Source organism: Pelobates fuscus, chromosome 3 (genome assembly GCF_036172605.1).
Source record: "Pelobates fuscus isolate aPelFus1 chromosome 3, aPelFus1.pri, whole genome shotgun sequence".
In the NCBI taxonomy this organism is placed as follows: domain Eukaryota; kingdom Metazoa; phylum Chordata; class Amphibia; order Anura; family Pelobatidae; genus Pelobates; species Pelobates fuscus.
In genome coordinates, this window is record NC_086319.1 from 246412157 (window position 1) to 246432047 (window position 19891).

At 35.9% G+C, this 19891-nt stretch overlaps 1 protein-coding gene across 1 annotated transcript in view; it reads right to left on the reverse strand.

Moving 5' to 3' along the window:
- The window catches only part of PLXNA4 (plexin A4), a 673785-nt gene that overhangs the window by 137756 nt on the left and 516138 nt on the right, over window positions 1–19891 (reverse strand). Inside the window, exon 10 of the mRNA XM_063448298.1 lies at window positions 11239–11439. Coding sequence (XP_063304368.1) covers window positions 11239–11439 — 201 coding nt within the window. The remainder of the gene's footprint in view (window positions 1–11238; window positions 11440–19891) is intronic.

Consider the following 19891-nt stretch of genomic DNA (forward strand, 5'->3'; position numbering starts at 1 on the left):
ACATAGAAAGGCAAAGGTATGTAATGACATATCTCTAGTTCTATGTCAGTGTAAAGGTCATCAAGATTTTCTTTGGGTTGAAGCCCGAGATGTGTATGGTATCTAGCGATACCTATGGCTAAATACCTACAGGGTTGTTCACTAAAGTGAGAATTGTTATGAATTAGTATTAATAAAGTTAAAAGTAAAGATAAACAACTCCAACAACACAGTTGACAATGTAGTTTTCATTTATGGAGAAGAAGCCTATAGAAAAACAATGTAAAGTTCATAATATGTTATGTTCTTTGTACCAATGAAAATTGATTTTCATGTAACATTAACATTGGGCTTAATTCCCAGAGGAATTATTTAATAACAAAACATGTCTATTGCTTCTTTTTTCTTTCTCTCAAGCTAAATAACTTGTTGGACGGATAATTCTTGAAAGCATTGGCTTTGGAGTGAGAACCTTTAACATAAATTACATCTAATACAATTATTGTCCAACTCGTGAACATGAGAGGCTCATGTAGTTTTAATGGCAAGCATTCTGCAGACTGGTATGGCCTGAGGGTTGCTATTACCTGCTACTGCTTTGTTAAGTTATATCACTGCAAAACCGCAGAGTATATCAGCCCTGGAGAAAGTGGACATATTTAATTCATTGATCAACACAAGACTTTTTAAATCTTTTCAGTAAAAAAGTCAGAAGGTTGTGCAGAGCAAAATATTATTATCTTGAATACACAATTTTCCCTTTTCCATTCCATTTAATGGAAATACTATTCTTATATACATTGTAGAATTATATCACATTTTAGATATAGTATTATATGACCTTAACTACTGAAAATTCCATTAGAAACTAAAAAGTGATTTTGAAGGACTGGTTTTGATGGTGATGATTAAATTCAGTCTTGGTAAAGTTAAAGTAAAGGGAAGTAGAAAGCTGTAATCTTTTGTATCTTTTAACTTTTGATAGTTTACCGCCTTATAGTCATACATTCTAGTACCAGGAGATTGGGTATCATGTCAGGTTGTTTGAGCCTGATGAACAACACTGAGTTAAAAGAAATTAACTCCTAGTAAATTACTACCATACTTTTTGCTCTTGAAAGGAAAGTGACTCTCAATGCCTGGCTTTTAAGTGCCAAGAAAGGAAGAGACATGCAAGTGATCAGTAACTTTGGTTGAAGTATCCAAATTTTTAGAAGAATTAGTAGAATTGTCACATGTCATCTCCTGTGAGAACTCTAGTATAAGAGTGTGCTTCTATTGCTCAAAAAAAAAAAAAAAAATCAAAATACAGAACTACCGGCACACTGTTTTCCTTATTTGAATAGTATCATCATTCATTTATACAGGAACAATAAATTCCAAAGTGCTAGTTTCAGTGTTTGACAGGTAGACGTGTACAAATAAAGTACATTTTAGGGCATTGTTACAGCTTTCATGAAATATGTGACATGCATGGTATAGTTGAGTTTGGTTAAATACATCACATAAAGCAATCAAAACAGTGGGAGATGTTTATCAAGGTGTTCTAAAAAGTGAAGGTTAAATCCCATCATTATTTAATATTTAATATATGTATTTAAGTGATCTAAAAAGCTTTCTCGTTCATGGCAGAAAAACAAGAAGTGCATTTGAATATATTCCTGTCTGAAAAAACTGGTGGGCATTAAAAAACAAAACAAAACTTAAGTATTATCTTTAAGGTTTACAATGCCTTATAACTTTACAGTTATACTGGTGCTTCCTCCTCAAAGATCTGAATGATATATCTGAACACCGAATCTCCAAAATGAAAATTGAGGTGCACTCTTATGTTAAAAAAAAGAAGCATTTCCAAAAAAAATGTTTCTCTTTGCATCTTTTATAAGTATCATAAGTGACACCCATGATTAAGTGCTATATGGAACAAAGCATGTTAAGTGTATTAAGTTGAACCATATCAATTGTGTTTTTTTGGAAATAAAAGGTGCACAACACATAAAGGTGCACCTCAATTTTCATGATGATGAAAAAGATCATCAGAGATCATTTGGTAAAGATATGAAACACCTATAGAAATGTATTAGAAGTGGTGAAGAATGATGAACGAGGCAGAGAATCTTAAGTTATGCAAAAACCAGAGAAGCCAAAATTGGGCTTATTTAATAATGATGGCAGATAAATAGGAACCAAGATGTGAAGTGCTTTCAAGGTCAGAGTAAGGAGTTTACATTTTTAATTCTGTTTAACTATAATTCCCATGATTCTAAGATAGAACAACAGGACATGAGCATATCCTGCAATCCATCACAGCTGTCCTACGATGGATCAAGAATTCCTGATAAGAGAAAACTTAATGATTTTGTAGCTCTGCTTGCTTAGAAGGGAGCCATACGTAACCTGCTCACTGCCAGAATTCCCATCTTTAATGCTCAGTGAGGCTAACACAGCGAATCTGCTGCCAGCTGCCTCTTTATATTAGCAAATTATTCATGTAACAAAAGGCACTTTTCAGGAGGTACAGCTGTTCCAAGATGTTCAGGCAGAACCTCCAGGAGGAGTCAGAAAAGAGAAAATAACACACAATTTAGTCTTGGGTGAGATCCAAACTATGAATCTACCCAAAGGCAAATCATTGGAGTCAGTAACAAGACTGTAACGACTGCTCAAAGTACTGTCGTTGAGTAATAAATAAGATATATATTTTAAAAAATTATACGTTGTAGGGCAGTGGATAAAAATATCCAATATATGTCCTGCTATTGACTATTGAGGATTAAAGTTCATTTATGTTAAGTAGTGTATGCTAAAATAATTAATAGCAAATCGACAGGTACAATTTAATATATAACAGAGAATATTAAGTAAATATCTGGGTGAGATGTATATGCTAGATCAAAACTGAGTATTTATTTCATAAAGGATATCTACTATAGGATAACATAATCTCACAACTAAAATACTTTGCAGTATCATCCGCATTCCTTACCCCAATTTAAATAATGTGAAATAAGTACAATATATCAGCAGTTGGAGATATTTCCATTTGCACTAGTAGAAAACTTTACTTTTGTACATGTTTACTCCCCATTTATTACATACTTTTGAACAAAAAGCAGGACACGGGTATAAATGTGGTTGAAGTATTATTAAGCTTGCTCATACGAAAAGGGGAAGAACTTACACCCATTGGATATCATGTGGACACTGAGGGCAGTGGAGGTCAACAATGAAACAGAAGTAACCAGTTTTCAATTTTTGGAACGCTGACAATTTCTTACATTTGCATGATGGGAGCAGGTATGAAAATAGCTCGACAATAGTATTGATAACATAAACATGGTTATGGAATGATTACACTTAAGATTAACATCCATCGTTTGCTATTATCCATCCAAGGCATTCAAGCTTAAATTTAGCCAAGTCAAAACCTTGATGGGAAAGTATTTTTTTCTGACACTCATCATTCAGTATATTATGTCGTACCCATAATTCATATGTTTTGTCTAATTACACATTTATTTCTTATTCAATTATCTTGCATTCACCATGTGTAGCACAAAGATTATACAGATTAAACAGAGGAGAAAATAGCCTTCAGCTGACATTTGAAATCAGAACAGAAAATTAAATAAAGGTCACCAAAAGATCTGATGATTAGAAGAGTTTTAAAAGACATCTAAACTTGCAGAAACAAGATACTACTGAATCGGTATTTTATGAACATTTTTATACAAAATGTCTCTGCTTTCTGCCAAAATCGCTTATCAATCCCTCTCTCCATGTCACAGCCCCTGCTCCGAAGTGTGGACTTCTTAACCCCTTAAGGACCAAACTTCTGGGATAAAAGGGAATCATGACGTGTCACACATGTCATGTGTCCTTAAGGGGTTAATGCACAGTTCTCTCTGTAATGATATATTTGAAATACTCTGCTTTGGTTGGAAAAAGTACTGATCTTTTCACTTCAAGAGAAACAGCAGTGCTAAAATAGCCAACTACTGTATAATAAGGACATGTTGGCCTTATGGTACAAAAACGTACTTTGATTTTACAATGGTCCTGTCTTGTTAGAACTTCTTTGAACCAACTTGTTCAAAAGTACACATTTTTCAGAATTCAAAGAGAACATTGCTGAAATTCAAGTTTATTTAATATTAAGGGATACTTTGCAGCAGGCTTTGAATATACATGCAAAGAATCTTATTTGTCAACAGAAATTATTTTTAAGGTCTATTTTTTTTTAATAGTAGTTTGAGTGTTGGTGGTGGGGATTATCTATTGTTGATCTCTTCTCTTCCTAATTTATTTCTCTTTAGTAAGCAGCTATAAGACACATGAGAAAATCAATGTAGTAGAATAGGGAAGGAAATTGCAAGCACCTTAAAGAAACATAAATTATCAAACGGGTTCAGTGTATATCAAGGACATCATTTCAAAAAGTTTCAAATATGTGCACAATTCATTCACACATTTATTTTTGTGTATAGAGCCCGAGGAATTACGGTTTTAGTATACAGTTGACTAGGCTGTGACGTTAGTTAATTTCCTAATGTGGAATTTACCATAATATGAATTGTTTTCTGATTGTCCAAAAGGCAAAGGTATACTGATAATGATATAGCTTTTTGAAAATTGTCAGTATTTGTGTTCTCCTTCCAGTACTAAGCATATATCACAGTTTTTTTCACACATATTGTTGAACTTGGTTCAGTAACTTTTCATGTAAGCATAATTTATATATAAGCATTACTGATAAATTTAAAGATTAGGATTAAATGTATCCAACAACACTAAATCATTTGGAAATTGTATCTAACAATATTAAATTGAGACATACAAAATGAAGCCATGGGCTCAAATTCATTAGTCATATTAGTCATATTATTCATATTAGTCCCCAAGGCAATTTCAATATTTACAACAACAAAATAAGTATTTTTTTCCCTTTATCTAGAAGGAAAAATATTGTTTTAGATAAAGTTTCACATACTAGTTCACAGGTTTTTAGCTTATAAACAAAACAAAACTATTTCTCCTTGATTATCTACCAAGTCATAGAAATATTTACACATTTTACCTTTATACAAATAGTTAATGATTTCAATACCCCTGCCATAAAATAGTTAATAAATTTGAAACCCCTGCCATAAAAGCTCAAACCCTATGCAACAGAGACATATACCATTAGTTTCTGGGGTACTCTGTGATGTTTCTGACAGCTGAGTTTGGCTCTGGATTCTGAGAAGCATAAAAGACTTGGGGATATAACAGTGACTGTGGAATTTCTATGATGCATATGACTTAAACATTGTGGAAAGTCAATAAAATCATAATTTCTGTCACTGATTCACATGGACAAAATGAGATTTGCCTGCCTAACTAATATTTAAAGATGTTCTGTTAACCTATACCTTGCTTCAATCTGTTCATTTTCTTTTTCTCATTCACTATCTGTTCTTCTCTTCTTCTTTTTGAATCTTTTTCTCCTAAAAGACTAAGTAGGAACTAGTTTGTCTTTTGTATTTTTTCTTCACTTGACAAAACGTGACAAATTTGATCCCTCTTTTAGTAATGCTTCCTCTTGTTTTACGTGCGGCAGGTGCAATTATTATTATTATTATGTTATTATTTATATCGCACCAACATATTCCGCAGCGCTTTACAGTGGGTGGACGAACAAGCATGTAGTTGTAATCAGACAAGTTGGACACGAAAGAACAGAGGGATTGAGGGCCCTGCTCAATGAGCTTACATGCTAGAAAGAGTGGGGTAAAGTGACACAAAAGGTAAGGGAAGTATTAGGATAGTATTAGACTAATGACAGTTGCAAGAGAGGATATATATATACAGTGCCTTGCAAAAGTATTCAACCCCCTTGGCATTTTTTGTGTTTTGTTGCCTCAAAACCTGGAATTATCATGGATTGTTTGAGGATATGCATAATTTAATTTACAAAACATATATATACTCTGATAATTCGCAACTGAACACCAGCTACTTGTGTCGGTGCTCTAATTGCGAAAAAAAACAGCTAAAGTACCAAAAGAGAGACTCCAGGGGTCTCAAGCGGCTTAACCCCGGGAATTGTATAAAGAAAAAATATATAAAGAAAAACACAATGTCGGAAACAATTGTGACTCGCTGTGTATCCTGGAGATGTACAGTAGTCTAAACGGAGATACTTAAATAGTACTAGTATATCCCTAAAAGGTAAGGGTTATAAAATAAAAATAAATATAAAGTTGCCTAAATGCTCCATAATGTATGGAAATATATAGATATTAGGATTGTATCAGGTATCTACTATGAGCTTTATTGTATCTGGCTCAGTAGGTAACCACAATGCTAACCAAATTAGCACAAGAAACACTCCATATTAGCATGTATATCCAAACTGTCTAAACTTGCCAAAAAAAAGATCCTCTATAGTGAGGTCTAGAGATTAAATTATGCTGGATATGTAATGCTGGTAATTTTATGCAAAAAAATACATATATCAGAGAAATAATAAAAATAAATAAAGTATATACAAGGCTTCAAGAAATAAAGGAGTCTTGTTTCTCTATATATGTCTAGTGGAAATAAATTAGGGAGTGTTAGATATAGATGTCATGATGCTTAGAATGCTGAATGATACATCTATAGATAGATAGATAAAGTATAGAGTATATAGTTATAAGAAGGTAAAGGAATGTAGATGGTATAGTAATAAAGATATACTGCATATCGAATTTGCAGTGACAGATAGTAATAACCAATCTCTCCCTTCCCATGTACCCTTCTAAGCAAAAAGTGGAGAAGACTAAATTAAACAAAAAGTAAACATAGAAAACCCTATAAGGCAAGCTAAATATTATGTCGTGATACGTTTTAAGTGCCCATAAGTGAATAAATAATAAAACGCCTTCCATAAGTGAAAAAATAATAAAAATAAAACGCCTAAGGCTCCACTTTTTGCTTAGAAGGGTACATGGGAAGGGAGAGATTGGTTATTACTATCTGTCACTGCAAATTTGATATGCAGTATATCTTTATTACTATATCATCTACATTCCTTTACCTTCTTATAACTATATACTCTATACTTTATCTATCTATCTATAGATGTATCATTGAGCATTCTAAGCATCATGACATCTATATCTAACACACCCTAATTTATTTAAACTAGACATATAGAGAGAGACAAGACTCCTTTACTTCTTGAAGCCTTGTATATACTTTATTTCTTTTTATTTGGTTATTAATATAGAGGATCTTTATAGAGGATCTTTTTTGGGGGGGGCAAGTTAAGCCAGTTTGGATATACATGCTAATATGGAGTGTTTCTTGTGCTAATTAGAGATAGCACTTTAGAGTATTGTGTTTTTTCTTCGTCTTTTGGTTAATATATTAGATTTTATATAGATAGCATTGTGGTTACCAACTGAGCCAGATACAATAAAGCTCATAGTAGATACCTGATACAATCCTAATATCTATATATTTCCATACATTGTGAAGCATTTGGGCAACTTTATATTTATTTTTATTTTATAACCCTTACCTTTTAGGGATATCATAGTACTATTTAAGTATCTCCGTTTAGACTACTGTACATCTCCAGGATACACAGTGAGTCACAATTGTTTCCGACATTGTGATAAGCATTGTGTTTTTTATATATATTTTTTCAATTTACAGAACATGCCCACAACTTTGAGGATTTTTTTTTTATTGTGAAGCAAACAACAAATAGGACAAAATAAAAGAAAAAGTCAATGTGCATAACTATTCACCCCCCTAAAGTCAATACTTTATAGAGCCCCTTTTGCGGCAATCACAGCTCCAAGTCGCTTTGGATAAGTCTCTATGAGCTTGCTACATCTTACCACTGGGATTTTTGCTCATTCCTCCTTGCAAAACTGCTCCAGCTCCTTCAAGTTGGATGGTTTGCGCTTGTGAACAGCAATCTTTAAGTCTGACCACAGATTTTCTATTGGATTGAGGTCTGGGCTTTGACTGGCCATTCCAACACATTTACATGTTTCCCCTTAAACCACTCAAGTGTTGCTTTAGTAGTGTGTTTGGGGTCATTGTCCTGCTGGAAGGTGAACCTCCGTCCTAGCCTCAAATCACGCACAGAGTGGTACAGGTTTTGCTCAAGAATATCCCTGTATTTAGCACCATCCATCTTCCCCTCAACTCTGATCAGTTTCCGAGTCCCGGCTGCTGAAAAACATCCCCACAGCGTGATGCTGCCGCCACCATGTTTCACTGTGGTTTGCGCCAGACATAGCGTTTTCTTTGATGGATGAAAAGTTCAATTTTAGTCTCATCAGACCAGAGCACCTTCCTCCATACATTTTGGGAGTCTCCCACATGCCTTTTCGCAAACTCAAAATGTGCCATTTTTTTTTCTGAAAGTAATGGCTTTCTTCTGGCCACTCTGCCATAAAGCCCAACTCTATGGAGTGTACGGCTTATTGTCGTCCTATGTACAGATACTCCAGTCTGTGCTGTGGAACTCTGCAGCTCCTCCACGGTTAATTCAGGTCTCTGTCTCTTAATGCCCTCCTTGCCCAGTCAGATTTGCTGTTGTACCATGTTCTTTCCATTTGGTTATGATAGATTTGATGGTGCTCCTGGGGATCATCAGAAATTTGGATATTTTTTTATAACCTAACCCTGACTTGTACTTCTCAACAACATTGTCCCTTTACTTGTTAGGAGAGTTCCTTGGTCTTCATGGCAGTGTTTGGTTAGTGGTGCCTCTTGCTTAGGTGTTGCTGCCTCTGGGGCCTTTCAAAAAAGGTGTGTATATGTAATGACAGATCATGTGACACTTAGATTGCACACAGGTGGACATCATTTCACTAATTATGTGACTTCTGAAGGTAATTGGTTGCACCAGAGCTTTTAATGGGCCATAACAAAGGGGGTGAATACATCCGCATATGCCAATTGTCTGTTTTCTATTTCTAAAAAAATAGTTTTATGTGTAAATTTTTCTAATTTCACTTCACCAACGTAGACTATTGTGTTCTGATCCATCACATTAAATTCAGATTAATAAAACATTGAACTTAAGGCTGTAATGTAACAAAATAGGTAAAAAGTCAAGGGGGGTGAATACTTTTGCAAGGCACTGTGTGTGTATATATATATATATATATATATATATGTTCCTCTTAAAGAAATATGCACTTAATTTCAGATGTGTAAAGAGATGTGTTTCTGAGACTATCTGGGGGGGTTTGTTGTAAATGTGATGCAGGTATGCCATAAGTAAATATGTGTGAATTAGCATCTTAAACCTAAAAGTGCCAGAGAGGAATCATTGCTGAGATGTTGCATACTTGTTTTTTTGGCACTACTTATTCTTTGGCACTTAAGTGACTGCTTTATGAGCTATTGATTTGTTAATGTTTTATGTACCAGAAGAGTGAGAAATGTATTGCTCAAGGACCTAAATTTACACACTAATCAAAACATAAACTAAAAATGCCATCCATTTAGCAACCTGTTTAAAGAATTTGGCATGCCTACGGTGTTATTAGGTCTCCTGCTTCCCCTTTGGCAGGATAGAGCAAAGGAAGCTACGTGCCCAGTGCTTATTCTGTTCAATGAATGGACTTGCAATTGACTCTTAAATAACAAGTATTTAGAGTTTTCAATAAACTCCACAAGCCCATCATCTTACCTATAAAGAGAAGCTTTTAACTTTCTAAAAGAACCAGGAGACGTTTATGATCATCCTTGTCTTGATATTTTGCATTGAGATTAAGCTATCATTTTCTAAATCATAATTTTTTGGGAATTGACCAAAAGATGCTCCTAATCTAATATCCTGTAATGAAAGTAAATGTTAACCAAAATAAATAAAGCTGTAGATGTACTTGGTTAATGCACAGCACAAAAACATGTAATCCTCTGCTTGAATCCATAATCGTGATATTAGTTAAAGCATTGTTAGGTAAGTTTAATACCCTTTGTCTTGGAGTCTCTTTAGAGTGTTTTTGCTCCTTGGTAAGATTATATCTATCCTTGTAGGCTTTTCCGCTCCTTTTGTCCCTTCTTGCAGGGGTTAGCCTAAAAATCTGTCTGCTGCTAGAGTATTTGGCAGACGGTAGTCTCACTGTACACTGTTTTGGGGGCATGGTACATTGATAAAGGGCATTGTGTCCAAAAGGTTTATACTACTTTATGCATTGTTACCTTCAATACATTGTGGGGATCTGCACCTTGCATTAGCCATTTGCACCTACAACTTATTTTTGTTCCTGGTTTCCTGTATCTACAGTGCACTGAATAAAGCAAGCAATGCTGTGGCTTAAAGGCAGCTGTGGGGGAACGTTTTACTTATTTAAAATGTACTGTAGTCGCCTGGTCCATAGAAACATAGAAACATAGAATGTGACGGCAGATAAGAACCATTCGGCCCATCTAGTCTGCCCAGTTTTCTAAATACTTTCATTAGTCCCTGGCCTTATCTTATAGTTAGGATAGCCTTATGCCTATCCCACGCATGCTTAAACTCCTTTACTGTGTACCATTGTCATTTGTGAATGTGAAGTTTACAATCTTATTTTGTTCTAATGTAGAAATATTATTTCTTCATATGTTTTTATCTTGAGATTAAGAATATCACGTAGTTTCCCAAATTTGTGCTCTTTTATAATTATTTATTTATAGAATACAATTAGAAAGAGGGAACATGAAATCCTGATGGATATGGTCCTCTAATAATTAACTATGCCCAATCAGTCTAATTGCTCAAGTGAATGCACACTTGGAAACTGTGGATATTTGTACATCTGCACAGATGTGAAATCTAGCATGACCTCATACAAATATAGACACGTCCTATTTTACCATGTGAGAGAACAGGAAGCCAAGACACCATACAGCATATCCACAGGCGGGGATCATACCACCCAGGCGCTTTTAAGTAAAGCTTACTGGAAGCTGTACATACTGTAAGTGTTTTTCTTCTTTTTTCCTTCTGTAGATATCACCAATGTACTACACTATACAGTCTCGATTTTGTGTTCATTTTCATTTCAGATTTGGCCTATTTCTAAGGACCACTGTAGGTGCTGCCCCGTCCATTTGTATACATGCGTTTTCTGACCAGGACAGGAGAGACTCTGGTTTGGATTGTTTCAGGTTCCTGCCATTACCTACATCATTAGCGGCAGAAACGTATCTCCTTACTTGATTAAAACACTTATGCAGAGTCAAGTTCTATGTCTGGTTACAGTTACAAGTCACACTTACCGAGGTATTCTGACATTGCACACTGGAACTGTTGAACCTTAGGGCAGGTACCCTCTGCTCATTGCCTTGGATATTCAGGATACACTCATAGCCTTTCTGGCCAGACTGTGGCTGTGGTAAGTTTTTTGCTTTGAGGGTGATAGGCTTGACCACTTCTACAGGAATAAGGATCTTCTCAGTCTGAAGCAGCTGAGGACATTCCTGCAAGAGGAGATAACAAATAAGTTTTTACGCTTGCTATGGCAACAAATTTATTTTTTAATTTTATGAACCACTTTAACAGGATAACAAATTAGCTCATACACAAGGGGATAGCTATTCCATTTATAATGCTGGCGCTGAATTAAAAAAAAGTTATAATGGAAACAAATGTTTTGAACATAGGTATGATTGATTATGAAAGACCAAGTGAATTAATAAAATCTTGCATCTTTAATTCATATTAACTTCTTTATGATAGATATATTGACAGGCTGATTTTGACTGTATATTTTTAAAATACATATATTACTTAATATTTTCCACTACATTACCCAAAGGTGAGACACTATCATGTGTTATTGGTGTATACCGATTGCTATAAAACAAGACACTGATAAACAAGATAAACACTCTACGCAAGTGCAAAGTGATATGACTTATACAAAACCAACTATGAATATAAGATGAAAATCTACTATAAAGGTGCTCAAAAGGTAATTATTTGGATGTTTTGAAGAAACAAATCCCATGATACTTTGCAAGCTTCAGAATGGCATAGAATGTCATTGAGGTTTGGGGGATCTACCTTTTTGGGCACCCCTGCTACTGGAAGTATGCTACTATCTGAATCTTAAAATGTACTGGCTGAAATAGACACTTATTAACTTCTAACATCATTTTTAAATGGATTGAGTGGATAAAAATATATTCCCTTGTGAATAATTTGCAAACAACTGGTTAAGTCAATAAAAACTTATTAAAAGGCTTGATATATTTAATTACTTCTGTAGCAACTCTTCCAAACCCAACAGTCAACCCACAAAACAAATAATATAAAGAATCTCTCCACTGACTATTTGAAGAAGTGTTACTGTTACATTTTGTAAACTTTATTTTCTCCAAATAGTTCAATTATCACAACCCTTCCAATGTACTGTCCCCACAATTTCTGGATCTATGGACCATTAAATTAACTACACACTGGTAACCCATCTGACTGAATCTCGATTACCAATCATACTTTGTGATGACATCAGACTAATAAGAGATACAAAGCATATAATATACTCTTACAGGGTAATTCACTAAACTCCAAATTTTCACAAATAAATCAGAAGGAAAAAACTGAGGCAAAAATATCCAGGTTTTTACTACGGTTGTTTTGGATAATTTTTCCACATCTGGTATTCTGGCCTCAGTTTTCCATTCACAAATAATTTGCAAAAATTATGCATTACCCTTTACTTAATAATACTGTATACAGGGCTGGCGCTACCATAAGGCTGAACAAAAAAGAATAGGTGATTGCGCAAGTTGAATATAGCTCCACAAATTGTTGTAGAACGTCCCTAGGTTCTGTAAATAAAAAACACCAACATAGGGTAGTATGCTAGACACATAATATTGAGATGAGAAGCTTGGAAAAACTCACAATTTTTTGAGCATTTATAAGTTTGCTCTAAACTGTATAGGCAGAGTGCATCAATCAGATGTACATATGTGAAGGCTAGGTCCCCCAGGAGGTGTTTGCAGTCCTCAGTCAGGTAGATCAGGAACCAGGTAGCCAGGTGTAGGTTATTTACAGAACCTAGAGACGTTCTACAACAATTTGTAGAGCTATATTCAACCTGCGCAATCACATATTCTTTTTTGTTCATGTGTATATGTAAGTGTATTTTGTGACTGTACACTAAGGTGCTTTTTGCTGCATGCTATATTATTAGCACATCTTTTGTTTAGCGCCACCCCTTTTGCTACCATAAGGCTACCTTATGGCGCAGCGGCCCTGGGGGTGCAATGTCAGGCTGACCGGCAGGAGGGAAGCGCACTGCGCTTCCCTCCAGTTGGTTACTTCTTGTAGCGTGGCCGAGTGCAGTCCAGGTCTTACCTCCTGCGGCGCCCAGCCTTCTATGGTTCGCCCAGCCTTCTATGGTTTGCTCCTACACTGGTGTGTGCCACAGGCTGTGTGTGTGAAGTAATTCATATCCCTGCTCCCTATGTACCACAAAGCACGTCTGGCGCCCAGTGATGAGGCAGGGCTGCAAGGCAGGACTCCACAGAGTCGGACATGATGCACCCCATGGACCAGATTGAACAGATGTAAGTATGCAATTGTGACTGTCTGTGTGTGTGTGTATGTCTCTGTATGCATGTATGTATGTATGTGTCTCTGTATGCATGTATGTATGTCTCTGTATGCATGCCTGTATGTATGTATGTATGTATGTGTCTATAAGACGGTATGCTTCTGTATGTATGTCTCTGTATGTATGTATGTCTTTGTATGTATGTTTCTGTATGCCTGTATGTCTGTGTATGTATGTATGTATGAGTCTGTATGTCTTTATATGTATGTATGTATGTATGTATGTATGTATGAGTCTGTATTACGCAAAGTAGATGGTGGGAACCGCACTCAATCCCAACGGCCAAGGGTGCTCCGGATCAGGACCAGCAATCCCAGAATTATACACGAAAGAAGAAAGGACCACAGGCACTCCAAATTGAAACCGTATGCAGATTTATTAGGAAAAAATGCAACGCCAAGCAACGTTTCGACCAACAAAGGTCTTTTTCAAGCTTTCCTAATAAATCTGCATACGGTTTCAATTTGGAGTGCCTGTGGTCCTTTCTTCTTTCGTGTATGAGTCTGTATGTCTCAGTATGCCTCTATGTATGTATGTGTCTGTATGATGGTATGCCTGTGTATGCATGCATGTCTCTGTATGTATGTCTATGTATGACTGTATGTTTCTGTATGCCTGTATGTCTCTGTATGAATGTTCCTCTATGCATGTATGTCTCTGTATGTACACATGTTTGTATGTGTCTGTATGTCTCTGTATGCCTGTATGTCTTTGTATGTATGTTTCTGTATGCCTGTAGGTATGTATGTGTCTGTATGATGGTATACCTCTGAATGCATATATGTCTCTGTATGCATGCATGTCTGTATGTGTGTATGTCTCTGCCTGTATGTCTCTGTGTGACTGTGTCTGTATGTCTGTGTGTCTTTATGTCTCTGACTGTAAGATTCTGTGTCTGTAACTCTGTATGATTATTTCTGTGTTTGTATGACAGTGTACCTGTATGACTTTGAATGTGTGCCTGAAAAACTATGCCTGTGTGCCTGTGTCTTGGGAGGAAAGACAAACAAGGGGATCTGGAGGGGAGGGAAAAATAAAACAGACTGAGGGGGAAAAGAGCCACACAGAAGGACTGTGGTGGAGTAAGAGACAAACAAAGGGGATATGGTAAGAATGACACACAGAAAGGGGCTGGGGTAAGAATGAGACACATAAAGGGGATGGAGGTAAGAATGAGACACATAAAGGGGATGGAGGTAAGAGACACACAAAGGGGTTGGGGGCAAGTAAGATACATACAAAGGGGGTTGTAGGACAAACTAAAGGGGGAATAGAATACACTAGAGCACAAAAGGGGTAAGCAATTCAAAAGGGGTGGGTTACAACAAGACACACAGGTGAAGATGCATTTATTTTCTTTTAAAGGAGGGGTGGGGGGCGGCAAAATGCATCTTCGTCTGTGTACTAAAAATCCTTCCACCGGCCCTGATTGTATATATTGATTTAACTTAACCCATGCACTTGTCTTGCCTTGCCTTTCATAATTATGCAAAATAAATCAGATTTACTTAAAGGTCAGGGAATATTCTGCCTCTGAACAGCAATAGCCAATAATTCTAGCCTTGCATACCCACTTACATACCTTTTCAGTTTAAATGTAATTCTCACCCTCACTAGTTGTAAGTGCACATTTTGTTCTTCATTCTCCTAAACATTATTTAATTTGCTTGAAACTTAGCTCTTTGTTGATATGTTCTAACAGAAGTCTGTGATATTGAACCAACCTGATCTGGTATCCTCTGAGAGCAATTTTAAAGAAAGAAATAGAATGCTGGCAGGAAGTCAGGTGATGCTTGAGCACTCAGTCATGATTAGAGCTCAATATTACTTGAGTAAAAGCTTTTTTTTTTTACATGACTTTGCTCTCCTTTATTGATGAATCCTTTGAGTCAACTCTTTAAACTTAAACAAAAAAGGTTTATTTTTTCTCAACAATTGGAAAAAAAAGAACTGCAAAGAAATCAGTTTTCTAAAAGACCAATTCAGAAAATAAATAGACTGCAAATGATGGGTCTGTTGTTAAAATGAGAAGAAACATAGAAATGGTAGGTTGACCTAGGACAGGGGTCTTCAAAATGCTATAAAGCAACTCATTCAACATAAATGATATCTAATAGCATGCCTCACTTGTATGCCAGGCTCCCAACTGTGACACCATTAAAGGGACACTCTCTGCAACATATAGCCATTACAGCTCTGTGTAATGGTCATGTTGTCTAGAATCTCTAGTCGCCCTCCCCCAGTATATTGTCTAACCATTTAAACAAGATTTGACAAATTATTCTTGTCATCTGGAAACCACCCCCACCCCCTCACCACCAATGAAAACATGGTATTGATATTTCTGCATTATGAATGTCAATCAATGTCATACAATTTAGCAGCCTAAAGAACTCTCAGCCAATCACAGCCACCTAGGTTGGACAAAATGGTCAAGACAATGCAGAATTCTAAATTCAGCATTATCAATGTGGCTGAGGGGGGAAGGAGGGGGGGGCGGCGGAGGCACAGTTCAGCTCCTTTAACTTAGGTTAAAACATTTATAAAGGTTTGTCATAAAAATGCTTATAGGAAGCATATAGGGACACTGTAAGCACCAAAACAAGTTTAGCTTAATAGAGTGATTTTGGTGTATAGACTCCTGTGGACTAACTGCTCAATTCTATGTCATCTAGGAGTTAAGTCACTTTCTTTATGCATGTGATGAACAAAGATGTACACAGTCTCCCTACACCCTTTAAAGTGAGATGTAATGTTTACACTTCCTTTATTACACAGTCTGTTTAATTTAGAATGTCTTATCTCCTGCTTTGTTAATAGCATGCTAGAGCCTGCAGGGACCTCATTCATGTAAATAAAGTTCAATTAATAGAACATGACATTGTACACACTGTACTGTCAGATATGATTGTAAATAAATAAAACCTCTTTTCATGAAGGCGGTGTCAGTCACAGCTAGGGGAGGTGTGGCTAAGGCTGCCTAAACAGAAACAAAAATTATATCACTCCTAAATAGCAGAGAATGGAGCAGTGAGATTGAAGGGGCATATGTACACGAAAGCTGCTTGTGCATGGATAGCTGCATAGTATTTCAAAACTATTTTAAGGAGAAATAATATCATAAGAGGACCGTGACTGGATGCATGGCAGATAAATGTCAGCAACTCATATCAAACTGAGCTGAGTATGAACTCAGAGTACTTACAATAAGTTACATTATGATGTGTGTTGCCTAGTTTATGTGGCTAGTTTAAAAATGATATAGCATTTTCAAAGTTGTAAAGATATATTCACTACAGTAAACTACAATCGCTTTTTCTTCTTGTACATTTTATAAACAGCACAACTCAATGGAAGTAAAATGTTTCAATAAAATAAAATCCGCTAGTGTATAAATATATGTTTGTGCTGGTTTCCTGCCAATCATCTTTATAATGTTTCCCCTTTTTGCTTTCACATAATGGCATTGATGGTTCTAAGATCCTACTTAAATAAAATTGTTGAATAGTACTCAATTTTATTGATATGTTTTGTCATGGTCAACTTTCTAGATTGGTTTAGTTTGAAAAATGTCAAGCGTTGCAAGTTCTAGTAAAGAGCTGCTTGTCTCTACATTGGCGCGCAGTGTAGATTCATACAGAACAGACTAGAAAACTAATTGTCCTATAATAATAAGCATGTGAGTTGAGAGTCAACTGTAAAAGTTATGTAAACATCTGAGTTGGAAAGACATTTCCAAATCAGTTTATTAAAAAATTTGTTCTCCAATGACAAACAATTTAGCAAAAGAAAAATTCTCACTATTTCACAAATTCCAGATTAATTAATAGACTCTTGAATCTGCTTATGTCATCCACCTACCCATAGGGTCCAACAGGGGAATTGTTTAGGATAGACAAGATCATTTTCCATTTTAGGCAACCCATCTATTTTTCCAGGTCAGTTATTTTTGCCTAGAATTTGCAATTTCCCATTTTGGTAAATAATCCCCACTGGGGTTTGCAGTATAATATATAACCCAGTAATACATCTACAACTGCTTGATTGCATGTTAATTATATAAATTCCAAATGCGTGTCCGAAATACATCTCCCGTGTGTTTGGTTTTTCTGTAATCTGTGCATAGCACTCTTGCTCTTTTGACACTAGCCATTTGAAATAATTTCATCTATTTTATGAAGACTGGTTTTGTGCTTTTTAATCCACTTATTGCTACGTATAATCATAATACTTGCATCAATGTGCTTCATTTAAATGCTTTGATTTCAAGTTAGACTTACTTGCATATAAAAATGTCTAAAATTTTGTTAAAGATAATTAAAAAGCCAAGCATCACTCAGAAGTACATTTTGTAACATTCTATATGTGATTACCTAAGGTACTGCTAATTAAATGTTGTGGGTAATTGCTTTAGATGATTTGAGCATGACAAATCCGTGGTCCATTCCTAATGTACCCTTAGAGATCAAAGGGGTATGAGCCAGCATTGACTTCAAACTCTAATGATAATTACATGATAGTATAGTACAGCCGTACTTATCATGTCGGGAATTTGAGTTATGTTTTATATAACTGCTACAAAAATAATACACAACAATTATAATTTTTATTCTACTTTCCAAAAGTTGCTTTAGAGGGAATGTAATACATATTTGTATGATATTATCTTGTACTTGCCTTTTATCACCTGTCACACACGTTCAACCTATTAAATTCTCAAAGCTTGAAGTTAGTAATCAAAATCTCTGATATTAAAAGGAATTAGATGGGCATTGATCACACTTGCTTTTTTCTTTATTTGTTGCAAGCCTGCCAATGGTCTTCATCTCCTTCAAAACCCTGATCATGTTGGTTCTCCTTACAGTGAACTGGTCATCACAGATATAGGTTTGCATTTTGTAACTACATGTCTTCACTAACTTACAATTAAGTGTTTCTTCCCTTAATACTACTAAAAGCTCATATTTCTAATGCATTATTATTACCTATTATTATCTCCTGCTGGTAGCGTCATGTTTCAATGGGTGTTAAACTTGCTGTAAGACACACCTCTCCTGCTTACCTCTGTTTGGGAGTCACAGATTTGCTTTCATAGCAGGATAAAGTACCTAACACTTTACATCGGTTCTATGTTAATAATGCTTATCTGTTTTTGCTCCATTATCAGGTTGTTTGTCCAAAGCTACTGCAATACATTATTCTGACTCCTTCTCCAAGTTGCCATCACACAGACCCTGCCCCTTCTCCCTACTTCCCTTTAAATGAATTGCTTTTCCTTGGGCTGAATTCAAGAAGGAAAGACGCCCAGAGGAGGGATTCCCTGACAACAGACGCGCAGAGCGCTGCCATCTTATCTCTGTGATAAATGACAGAGGATCGGCTCAGGAAAGGGAAAGAGCCTTTTTTATAACCTCTGACTTTAGAAACATCTAGATATTTGCTAACAATTCTGCTATCACAATATATAGATGAAAGTTGATTCTCTAACATTTGAAATTAAGTTGTATTTCTCATAACAGTTACCCTTTAAAGACACGAGCACTTGGACATTATGTATAAATAATATATATATATATATATATATATATATATATATATATATATATAAAATAGATTTTCACACCCCTCTGGGTGATAAGTTTTTTGTATTTCTCATTCTCTGGTCCTCTACCAGAGACCCAGAGTCTGAAGGGTCTGCAAAGTATCTCAACTGTTTCTAGAACTGCACTCTTCTGGACAGCGATCTCAGATCAGATCTCAGGTCTCATCTGGAATCTGCTAAATTCACTCACCTAACTTGGGAGTCACAGTGCTCCTATCACAACTGGGACTACTACTGCCTTCACTTTCCACATCTTTTTTAGCTCCTCTTTTCCTCCTTAGTCCACCTTCTCATGTTCCTTCTTCTTGATGTTATGGTCACTGGGTATTGTCCCATCCACCACCACTGCAGTCTACCACCACAATGTCAGGTTGGTTGGACAGTACTTGCTTGTTTGTCTGTCACTCTGTGTGTGTGACATTGAGTTTTAATCCTCTGGTGTTGCTTCCAGTCCCCTTAAGAATATTGCTCATGTATTGACTTATTTGATCATCGATCTTTGAGGCTTTGATCACTGACGGGACCTTCCATGTTGTGGGAAGGCAGGGGATTGGTTGGTTGCTGGATGGTGTTGTTCCCTTGTGATTGTCCTCATAACCAATATTGTTCTACCTAGTGTTAGCCAGTCAGGGCAGGAGCCTGTTGCTAGTAACTGGTTTACTTTTTGCTTTGAGGTGTTAATGCAGAAATTTTAGTTTTTTTT